The sequence below is a fragment of the Emys orbicularis genome, chromosome 10, assembly GCF_028017835.1.
Source record: "Emys orbicularis isolate rEmyOrb1 chromosome 10, rEmyOrb1.hap1, whole genome shotgun sequence".
NCBI lineage: Eukaryota > Metazoa > Chordata > Testudines > Emydidae > Emys > Emys orbicularis.
In genome coordinates, this window is record NC_088692.1 from 54,271,948 (window position 1) to 54,284,040 (window position 12,093).

At 40.9% G+C, this 12,093-nt stretch overlaps 1 protein-coding gene across 2 annotated transcripts in view; it reads right to left on the reverse strand.

Moving 5' to 3' along the window:
- Positions 1 to 1,011: 1,011 nt before the first annotated feature.
- UBE2Q2 (ubiquitin conjugating enzyme E2 Q2) overlaps positions 1,012 to 12,093 on the reverse strand; it is an 80,976-nt gene continuing 69,894 nt past the window's right edge. For both annotated transcript variants that reach the window (XM_065411501.1, XM_065411502.1), the window contains exons 8-13: positions 10,694 to 10,784; positions 9,919 to 9,977; positions 8,135 to 8,183; positions 6,925 to 7,020; positions 4,386 to 4,452; positions 1,012 to 1,121 (exon numbers count right to left, since the gene is read on the reverse strand). In XM_065411501.1, the coding sequence (XP_065267573.1) occupies positions 1,090 to 1,121; positions 4,386 to 4,452; positions 6,925 to 7,020; positions 8,135 to 8,183; positions 9,919 to 9,977; positions 10,694 to 10,784 (394 nt within the window). In that variant the 3' untranslated portion in view covers positions 1,012 to 1,089. The remainder of the gene's footprint in view (positions 1,122 to 4,385; positions 4,453 to 6,924; positions 7,021 to 8,134; positions 8,184 to 9,918; positions 9,978 to 10,693; positions 10,785 to 12,093) is intronic.

Consider the following 12,093-nt stretch of genomic DNA (forward strand, 5'->3'; position numbering starts at 1 on the left):
ACAAAGGTCTAATCACTAATACTACAACCAAAATAGAATTGATTTAGGTAAGGCAATGAAATATAGTAATTACACAGACCCAGATTCATTTCCTAATAATGAAAGAATAGTTCCTGTTAGTCTTTCAATAACAAAAAGCACTGTCATGACTATGGCAACATTATTTTTACAACTCAATCAGGTGATGTCTTTTTTGTATTTTATTGTAGCTTTTATATAAAAACTTTTGTTCAAGGATTTTCATTTTGATTTGTGCCAATCACTTTATAAGTTCATTAGTTTACAAATGATTGCAACAACCCGTTAATAAAATGGAACACCTAAAAAGATTTTTAGTATCTTAAATAACTTCAAGCTTCATACTGTGGCTCCTTTTGTTAAGTAGCAGAAACAGCCCAGCAAGATTCTGATGCCCCAGTGGAAGTGACTAGTTACAAGGTTTTATTGGCACAGCCTTGCTCTGCTTAAAAATACAACAATCTCTTCCAAGAAACAGTTCATATCCTCACACAGCCATGAAAAAAGTTTAATGACTTAACATACATGTTGTTTTCCTATATTTTTAATTTGGCAATACTACAAATGTTTTCATTTTAGACCAGAAAAACTACTGTGATATACAAGACCTGAAATTTCCTAAAACAGTATTAAACAATGTATTAAACTTTGTTGGCTTTAAATGAAACATTACAATGCAAGTCTCTGCAGTCCACATTCTGCAAAAGGTAAGAAGTAGTGAGTGACTCCTATTGAATGATCTTTTAGTAACTCAATAGCCAGCTTTAAAAAGTTTGCACTTTTAAACAAAAATGGAGAAGGAAGGGAGTGGCCCAAATATGCTTAATCCATAGGGACAAATACAGTAAAGGCCAAAACTGCTCAGTCCAAGATACCTAATAAGAGCAAAATGGTAAGGCTGTAAATTATACTGGATGTGTCAGTTGACAGATTATCCACTAACTTATCTAATAGCTAAAGTCTTCAGTACGGCTGTTATAGGGGCACTCGTAGCTTGAGTCTGTGTGTGTGTTGGAAAGAAATAAAAAAGAGCTGTTTGACATTGGTCCAGGTGTACAACAGTCCACAATATTAACCATCTTCTTTTGGAGGAGTGTACCAGCCTATAGAAGAACAAAGAAACACATTAAGCACTCTTAACTTTAGTGCGAGACAGCTTTAGGCTCTATTTTGATGTATAATTAAAATTTAAATTGTATTTGAAAACTAGACCAATCCACCACAGACCCTAAACTCCTATTGATTTCAGTGGGAGTTAAAGCACTCATCACCTTGCAAGATCAGACACAGTATTTATATTTGAAAATAAAGCATTAATATTGAGCTCCTGTTAGCAGCAGCCATCCTGCTGAATTAGACAAATCTTAAGACACCAATATAGACCGCAAAGAGTAATGTGATCTAGTTTCCATCTGCTTTAGTTAAGACAAAGGCCCAGATTCTGGGATGTATTAGCAGGAATGTTGTAAGCAAGACATGAAAAGTAATTCTTCCACTCTACTCAGCACTTACAAGGCCTCAAAACTGGAGTATTGTGACCAGTTCTGGGCATCACACTTCAGAAAAGATGGACAAGTTGGAGAAAGTCCAAAGGAGAGCAACAAAAATGATTAAAGATCTAGAAACATGACTATGAGGAAAGATTGAAAAACTGGGTTTTAGTCTGGAGAAGAGACATAACAGTCTTCAAGTATGTAAAAGATTGTTATAAAGAGGAGGGTGATAAATTGTTCTCTTTAACCACTGGAGACAGGACAAGAAGTAATGGGCTTAAAATTGCAGCAATGGAAATTTAGGTTAGACATTAGGAAAACCTTCCCAATTGTAAGGGTAGTTAAGCACAGGAATAAGTTACCTAGGGAGGCTGTGGAATCTCTGTCATTGGAGGTTATTAAGAACAGGTTTAGACAAACAGCTGTCAGGGATGGTCTAGATAATACTTAGTCCTGCCTCAGTGCAGGGGACTGGACTAGATGATCTGTCGAGGTCCCTTCCTGTCCTACATTTCTATGATTTTCAATCCTGCAAGCCTTGCATAGTGTCATTTGTTTGATTATATTGGTACACCTCTACCCCGATATAACGCTGTCCTCGGGAGCCAAAATATCTTACCGCGTTATAGGTGAAACCGTGTTATATTGAACTTGCTTTGATCCGCCGGAGTGCGCAGGCCACCCCCCGCCCCTCCCGAAGCACTGTTTTATCGCATTATTTCCGAATTCGTGTTATATCGGGGTAGAGGTGTATATGCATATGAATATCCTATTTTGCAAGTACATGCTCAACTTTTGCACAAGTGTTTGAAAATATAGACCAAGATGTTCCTGGTGTTACAAGTCTGTTTCATCCCGCTGAGGACGGAATGGGAATGATGAACTGTAACAGCAAGTTCAGAAATGCCAACTAAGCAATTTACCTTTCAATATATATTTCAGTTGCTACATACCCAGAATAACTTCTGATCATGTGACGGTTCAGTCTGTGACACCAAAGTGTGCACTTTTTTTTTTTAAATGGACACTGCTAAAATCAAAGTATCTATTTAATTCTACCCACCACGCTAGCAAAAGTTTTAAGAGATCTGCCTCAAATTTTGTATGATTAGTACAGTGCCTACTTAAGCTGTTCCTGAGGACCTATAGTAGCCATAAGTTAACAAAGAAGCCTTTAAACATCTTTAATACTGTGAATGCTTTGTATATTGGTAATCACTGTAGTGTATAGGTAGAACTAAAACAGAGAGCCATATTGACTTTTTTAGAATAAAAACAACCAAAAAGCTCAAGTAATAGCAGCTAATCATAACATTTCAAAGTGCTTTAGAATCAACTATTTCCAATACACATCTCTTCCTCTGATGCAGAAGACGTGCTTATTGTACAGATGTGCACCTCAGTTTCCCTGAAAAACATATTCAAGGTCCAACTGAGACAGAGCTCTCCTGGCTCCCAGTACCAGGTTTTAACCACTGGATCACACCCTGTCCCTAGATGAAGATTCTTTGATAAATAAGTCAGCAAAGCAAGACAGTATAAATAATAGATACAGTAATCCCTCACTTAAAGTCGTCCCGCTTAACGTTGTTTCGTTACGTTGCTGATCAATTAGGGAACATACTCATTTAAAGTTGTGCAATGCTCCACTCTTACGTTGTTTGGCTGCCTGCTTTTTCCACAGCTGGCAGCCTCCCCGCACCCCCGCCCACGACAATCAGCTGGCTTGCGGCGTTTTGGAGGCAGGAGGGAGGGGGGAGGCGCGAGGACTCAGCGCGCAGGCCCCCCTGCTTCCCGAACGCGGCAAGCCAGCTGATTGCCCCAGGCAGGAGGTGGAGAGAGGAGCGAGGACTCGATGCGCCTCCCCCCTCCCTCCCAAATGCGGCAATCAGCTGGCTTGCGGCGTTTAGAAGGGAGGGAGGAGGAGCCAGGATGCAGCGTGCGAAGTAAAGGGGGAGGAGGTGGGGGGGGAGAAGAGGCGGGTCAAGGGTGGGGGCATGGGGGAAGGGGTGGAGTGGGTGGGCTGAGGGTTGAGCCCCCCTGCCCCTGGTGCTTGCAGAGTAGGGAAAACTGCCCTGGAACCTAACCCCCCCATTTACATTAATTCTTATGGGGAAATTGGATTCACTTAACATCGTTTCACTTAAAGTCGCATTTTTCAGGAACATAACTACAACATTAAGTGAGGAGTTACTGTACTTCTCTTTGTAAGAGCCTTGTCAACTTTAAAAGTAGATGACAAGTCTAGGTGAATTGTCTAGTTGCAAAACAATGCCAAATCATGATGTGGGATATTAGATCAGTTATCTACTCCCAGGTGGCTCACTCAAGCTGGAAAGTAATAATACTAATTTCTAGAGGGAGCCATGTCCACCTTACCACGCAAGTAGTGAACAGCAGCACCAGCTGGTGGCAACTGGTTTTGTATGGGGGAAAAGCATACCTCCCCGCCTTCAGAGCCAGACTGAACAGTTTTCAGGCTACACGTTTTAATTTGTACTTTCCATGTATTTTCAACCTTTGATCCTCCCTTCTACTTCATTCTCTCATTGATTATTGCTTTCACTTGTCTTGCGCTATATTTAGATAAGCTCTTTGGAGAACGGAAGAGTCTATTTGCTAGAGAAGCATCTAAACATTTCAGGCATAACAACAAAACATTCTGGATAATCAGGGTGGAAACAAAATGCAAAATAGGCCCTTCAATGCACGGGAAGAGGTATAGGCCATTCGTGCTTTATCACAAATAAACCAGGTAAAAGTTTGTATTGTATGGCAATTATATTAGTTTCAAGCATTACTATCTTTTCCATGCTCTGTACAATTTGTACAGACAAGAACATACAAAATTGCACAATGTAAATATTTACATACCATTTTTCTCATGTATTTGTACTAGAGACTTATAGGACTGCTGTGCTCTTGCTAGATTATATTGGTTCTGAAAGAAAAATAAGTCATTTAATACTACCATCAAGAAGTGACACCAAGTCACTTAAGCACATAAAGTAACTGTTTGAAAAGTTAGACAGTACTGTAAGTAGAACAAAAAAAAAAAATGTCTATTAAGAGGTGCCATGCAAGAAAACCAACTACAGTCTTAACCTGCAAAATCCATGGCCTCGGGGACTGAAGAGTTGGCTCTCATCATACTAAAAAGCCATGTACAGTGGCTGTGTGATGGGACTTGCTAACTGATAAAATACAGGGCTTCAGGTTTCAAAGTGCATTGCATTAAAGTGCTGTTCTTGCACCTAGCATATTTCACGACCCCCTAAAAAAAGACTCTCTTAAGACATTGCATTCTGAATCATGTACAAGTTAAAAAAATATTTTTCCATAGTGCCAATACAGGCAAATATTAGGACAGTAATGGTATGGCTACACTGCAATAAAAACACCTCTGGCTGGCCTGTGTCAGCTGACTTGCGTATGAGGGGCTCAGGCTGCAGGGCTATAAAATTGCAGTGTAGACCTCTGGGCTCAGGCTAGAGCCTGGACTCTGGGACCCTGAAAGGGGGAAGGACCCCAGAGCCTGGGTTCCAGCCTGAGCCTAGACATCTACTCTGCAATTTTAAAGTCCTGCAGCTGGGGTCCCAGACAGCTAGCAAAGGCCAGCCACAGGTGTTTTATTGCAGTGTAGACATAACATTTCATAGATGAATGACTTTTAGGGTAAGGGACATTCCAGGTGGATAGATTTCAAAAGTCAACCTACCTAACATATGTTTAAAAAGATTCTTACTGTCAAACTAATTAGCCATCTTCCACACAAAGCTTGTAATATTAAATACCTGGCTCTCAGGGTGAGAAATTATTTTTAAAAAAGTGGAGCAGGCAGAAGTGCAAATGGCACAGTTTGCATGCACCCAATATCAGAAATGCCTCCAAAATTTGCAGGCTCACAAATTTGAGATGGTTCACAAATTTGTGCTACAGTTTGGAGCTGTGAGGCCTAAATAACCTGCAGACCCTAGAACTCCACTTGACCATAGCAATGCACATCTGATCAGTGTTAAATTAGAAACACCCTAAGAAAGACATGATGGAAATTAAATGTAGGTTGATAAGAACAGCAAAACTGCTTAACTTTTAACAGTCAATGGACTGGACCAATAGGACAGCGGTCTCCTACCAAAGGGCAAGTAGAAGCAATGGGTAAAATGCATTTTAAGGGTGCCTAAGTGATCTAATTCATTCATAACTTAAGCCCTTACGAAAGGTCCATGGGACTTAGAATTAAGTGCCTAAACCACCTTGAAAGTGGGACCTGGGTAAACATTTTAAAGAATACCTAACAACATGGTTTGTCTCTTGTTTTATGGTGAATTACTAGTCTGTTTCTATGCATACATTATTAAAACACAGAACAGGTGTCCCCTTAATAGTGGTAAGATCAGACAACTTTTAGAGTCACATACAAAGATCTAGGATAGTTATTTCATTAATTTTTCATCCTTTATTAAAATATTATTTAGTGTTTACCAAAAAGCTTTCTTCAGATACTTTTTCTCAACTACCAAGAGAAGGCAAAAAGTTGTTTAAAGTTAGTTTGGATACAACAACCTCCCTGTACCAGAGTGACATGCTCCAGAATCCTGCATAGGGATGCAGGGCTCCTCACTCATCCTGGCATGAAAATACAAGATGGATTCAGTTAGCACCAATCAGAATTTAAGAAGGGTTAGAGCCTGTCCTCAGGAGCAGAGAACTAGGGACAGAGTGACAGACCACTGGCCTTAAGAAGAGTCAATCTTGGGAGAAAGTTCAGGCTGAAGTTTATGTTGCATTAAATTACAAAGGGTACGTCTACACTTACCGGAGGGTCCGGCGGCAGGCAATCGATGTTCTGGGATCGATTTATCGCGTCTGGTTTAGATGCGATAAATCGATCCCGGAAGTGCTCGCCGTCGACGCCGGTACTCCAGCTCGGCGAGAGGAGTACGCGGCATCGACGGGGGAGCCTCCCTGCCGCGTCTGGACCCGCGGTAAGTTCGGACTAAGGTACTTCGAATTCAGCTACGTTATTAACGTAGCTGAATTTGCGTACCTTAGTCCGAAGTGGGGGGTTAGTGGGGACCAGGCCTAATAGAAGCCAGAAAGAGGACAGTAGGAGCTTCACCTGCTTCTTTGACCCTTCCATGTAAAAAAAATATTTGTCCTCTGGCCCACACACACATTGTTTCCTAACAAACCCATATCGTTCATTTCCAGCAAACTAGCCACAAATACACCAATATGTTTCAGCACACAAAAAGTGAATCAAAAGTTTATATGGACCTTAATTTAATCTTTAAACCAACAGCTGTTTTATATTTGAGCTTTCTATAAGAGTCAACATAAAATGGAAAATAAAACAAGTATCTACCCACAACACAAAAGTCACTTCAATAATTATACATAATATATTTACCTTATTGGCTCCAAACTGTACTCTGGCTTTTCCTTTGACTAAAGTGGCATTGATCTGCATGATGACCGATTCTATTGAATAGGCACTACTCCAGCCCTAAAGGAAGAAGGAAATACTTCTACAGAATATGTGCTTGTATTCTTACGCTCACCTTGCAAATCCACTCTGGAAAGTATGTTTCTTTTTGCTAAACTCTAGCAAACCATGGTATTTTTGGTTAATAGCTTTTAAAAACTATAAAACAATTAGTTATTCCCAAGAGAAACACAAGAAACTAAAGTAAACTATGTTAGCATAAAGAGCTTGGAGGAAAAAGGAAAAAGCCAAGTTGCACACATTTCCAGAATCTGGTAAGACAAAAAACAAAGAAAAACACAACTACATTATAGAATTCTACTAATTTTCAGCTAGCTTTACAATAGCAATTACAGCTTTAAAAGACTGCTTTTAATGACTCAATTAAGCAATTAAGTGAGCAAAAAGATCCTGTTTCCACACAGCTGGGCAGCCTCTCTGGCACTGTTTTACCTTTCCAGGGTTCACACAAGTCTCTACTAGACTTTTACAGGAGCTATATTTGTAGGGGAGATGCTGTCCACTGCAATCTTCTTTCCATAGGCAGCAGCTATCTACTCCTAAATTAAAGCTGCTTGAAGCAGCATTCACCGAAGCTCAGCACCTGCACCCCCATATCGGATTTTGTGGGGCAGCTGCTAGGGTAGAAGGGGGGGGGTTTCAAAGGAGCAGGACAAAGTGATCTCGCCTTTTACTGGACCTGGGGTTCCCTCTCTCACAGATTCCAGGAATCCACCAAGTTTGGGATGGGGAGAAAGAACAGCACTTCCTGTTTCCTCTCCCTCCCCAGTCCCTCCAGGGTAAAGAGGAAGATCTGATGCAAGTTCAGTAAGGTGACCCTTACAGAGCTCAAGCTTCCTGGACCTTGTTCCCCTACGGCAAGCATTTCCACAGGAGTGTATGATTTGGCCCTTTGATCCTAACAGGCGGTGGTGTTTAAGCTCACATACAAAAACACCTTCTTATTACTGTTCTTAAGAAATATTATTTGTTCTAGTCAGGATGCTAACTGCTATTACAATCACCTTTTTTTTTTTTCCAACTAAGCATTGCACCCTTCCGCCATTACTCTTGACAATTAAAAAAACAAACAAACACACAAAGAAAATACAAAAGATTTTGATTTTATATTCACCTGTTTAGTAAGAAGTTCCATGCATAATGCACCCCCACCCAGGACATACCTAAAAATAAATGTTAGATTAGAAATTTTGAATTCAACATGGCTTTTATTTGGCATCTTTCAAGACCAGTTAGTAAAGAGATTACTATGCAGTCATACCCTCAGGCTGTTATGAGTTAGTCTGTCACACTGTTTGCTCAGCTATAAAAAATTAGACAGCACTTGCAAGGGCAATATATTGCAGTATGTTAGCTATATACATTTATTTATATAGAGCAGAATGATGTCTAGAGACGAGAGAAACTAATTTGCTTTGTCCAACCACAAGGAAAGTCTTAGTGAGAATCCGTGACTCAGCTAGTCTGGACAGTTTACACAGTCAGAATTGAAAAATGTGGCAGAGGGATGCTATTTTTGATGGCTCTATTGTAGACATAGTACAAATGGATAGTTTTTTAGAGTTACTTCCAAAAAGGAATTTAACACAATTCCAGCAACTTTACAAGTATGTGCAATGGCCTCCTCTTCACAGAAGAGACAGGCTAGAGGGGCATTCATTATTTAATCTTAAAACTTACCTTCTCAAGCATTTTGTCACTTCTAAACCAAATAACTCCCCAGCATGCACTATACATACTGCAAAGTCACTCTGAATGAACATCAGCAATTCACAACATGCCAGGGCAACAAAGGGAATGGGATGGAGTAACGGGAGTTTTAAGCCCACAAAGTGCAGAATGTTCTCCTTCATCTGGACTATCAGGAGCATGCTGGACACATTTCCGAAGCTGGAATTGTGTTACATTCCTCTGCGATAGTCATGAAAAATCTAGACCTTTAGAGCTACTAACCTTTTCTTTACCAGCAATTTTGCACCAGGAAGAATCAGTTTAAGGAAGAGAGTGCGCTTCTAAATGGGTAATGAATGCACTGTTTTCATATTACTTTTTATATATTTATTTGTGTGACAGCAGCAGTCATGTCTACAATTCAAAATTACTATTTCTCGAATTAAGGTTGACAATAGGCTACGGCAGAGTCAGAATCAGTACCAGTTTCCACTAAATTCAGAATTTTTTTTAAATAAGAACTGTCACTTACCTTCCTACAACACTGATGCCGAATTCCATCCCGTCCCAATAAATATCTATAAGCTTCCCCAACACCGCCCAGCCAACGTACTTCAGTAATACTCTAAAGGAATCACCCTTAGGAGTAAGAAGGTCATCGTCATCAAGTTTCATGCTTCTGGGCTATGTTTGCACTAACTTTTCCCCTAAAACTCCCCACTGTTACAGAGATGCAGCTCCACCAGTGTGAAAGCCAGTACAGACTGGCCAGCAGCGTTATAACCACCACGTCATCTGCTCTGAGCAGAGCAGGATTAAATCACATGGAGGTAACGACACTGGCAGTTATCCTTACTGTTACACCTATCATTGCTACGGCCAACGTCAATAGCAGGAAGTTCTAGGGAAAAGAATTAGTGTACACACACACTTTGCAACATCACAATGGACTAAACCAACACATTTCATATAGGCAGCTAGCTGGAAGCTACTTTAGCTCACTGGTTTGAATTAGCAGTGATTGAGACGCAAATCTCGGTGTCTGCCTGTCTCTCATTTCCTGAGCGTTGTCATAGTCTCCTATCCGACAGCAGTTCACCAATATACATTGTGGGGTCTTGCCTTAAAATCCGGTTGTAGTTCCCAGAAATCAAGGGTGTCTTCAGCATAGTTTCTACTACAAAACCTTTTTATACAAGTCAGAGTTAAAAAAAAAAAAAAACTTACCCTCCCGTGAGCACAGGAGATACCACTCGCACAAAGGGTGGATCAAAAGGAAAATTATCCTGAAAAGCACAACAAAGTATAGAGTTAAAAGCTATGCTGCAACACTGATTTCCAGTAAGAAAAGGATATTTCAATTTATTCTTTGGGAAATGCATAGTTTATAAAGTTTGAAAAGTTAAATCTTCATCTTGCATTCATGTAGAAGTTTACATTACTTCTAGCAGAACATCAGCCTTGGAATGTGACAGTACAGTAATATATTAAAAATCGTATCTGTTTTTGAAAGCTATACCATCATCCTTCAAACAGAGCAGCGGTTCTCAAACTGTGGGTCAGGACCCCAAAGTGGGTCGCCACCCCCTTTGAATGGGGTCGTCATGGCTGGCTTAGATTTGCTGAGGCCCGGGACCGAAGCCTGAGCCCCACTGCCCAGGGCCGAAGCCAAAGCCCAAGGGCTTCAGCCCTGGGCGGCAGGGCTCAGGTTGCAGGCCTGCTGCCTGGGGCTGAAGCCCTTGAGCTTCAGCTTTGGCCCCCCATGCCCAAGGCAGTGGGCTTGGGCTTTGGCCTCCCAACCCGGGGCAGTGGGGCTTGGGCAGGCTCAGACTTCAGTCCCCTCTTCTGGGGTTGTGAAGTAATTTTTGTTGTCAGAAGGGGGTCGCAGTGCAATGAAGTTTGAGAACCCCGAAATAGAGCACATGGCCTACTACCATTTAAAATGATTTCTACATCCAGATAGTAAAAATTTCCTCTCAGTACTCTACTGATACTCATTTACCTTAAATGAGAAGTTGAGCAAAATGTATTCTACACCTTCTTTTTCTTTTAAGACCTGAAGATCACTATGTAACGGGCTGTCAGGATCAACTCTAGGAATTAAACAGGTGGGAAAAGCAAAACAGAATGAAATGAATCATTTGGCTTTCTATAGAAGAGAAATTACCCTTTAAGAGTTCCTTTATCTCCTTTAATGTTCTTGCAGTTTCAGTTAACTTTTACAATTCTTAATCAAAGCACAAATGCCAGGTAAACACTCTGCAGTTGAAAGTAGCAGCAAGAAGATTCACTGTGATGTATCATGTTCTTACCAGATTTATGTTATTCAAGGATTTGAAATGCAGACATTCAAAATAAAAAACCCTTTTGTTTGAAAATAGTAATTTATTTTCTCGTCACTGAAATTTGGTATCCTTCTAAAAGTTAAATGCTTTTAAATGAAGAGATTTTTACACTCGTACTCAAACCTTCAATGTTTACTAACTGAACGAGTTACATTTGATGTATAGTGCAGAGTTCTAGATTACCACTGAATCAGAAATTCTGCATCTGTGGCATTAGTAAAGCCAACGGTCTTTGCTATCAGCACAATTTTAACAACCCTGTTTGTAGGCAGACACTGATGGTAGGATTATAAATAGCTAGCAGCCTGGTTATCAATTCTTGCAGTGCTAGGTTAATCCTACCTCAAGAACTGGCATCCCAATACACTTTTTAGTAAGAACACAGACACAGTCCCTTCCTTGTAAGTTTGGTTACATATGTGCTGGATGCATCAAGCACTTTGCTGAAGACCGTAGATATTCCACTGGAAGCCAGTAGCACTTCTCTGAATGCCTACAACCACACTAAGGCTATGTCTACACTGATAATTGAATGACACAATTTTGTCTTTCAGAGGTGTTAAACCCCCAGAAAGACAAAAGTTTTGCCACGACAAGTGCCAGTGTGAACAGAGCCTTGTCAGCAGGAGAACGCAAATGCCACTCGTTGCGGGTGGAAGTTTTTTGACGGCAGGAGAACCGACAAACAGCGGCTATACTGCCCGACTTTTAGCAGCATGGCTGTAGCGACATAGCTGTGTCGCTAAAAGCTGTGTAGTGTAGACAAGCCCTCAGAGAGGGAAACAAGGCTTGTGCTCATGGCAGCTGGGGGTGGGTCAGTGATCCATCCAGAGAGGGTGTTCCCTCACAGCAGTTGTCCTGTGTGTCCATGCAGTTCTGGGAGAACCTCATAGCAGTCTGATGGGATCCACTCCATCGCTTCTAGGGGACAGATGTAACTAGCTTGGTTTGGGGTATGTTTTTCCTTCTTAGAGGTTAATCTGTAGGTTAGCATGTTACCCTATCACCAGGGATGATTTCAAGGGAACAGCTCTGGGAATATTTTTTAAGGTAAAAG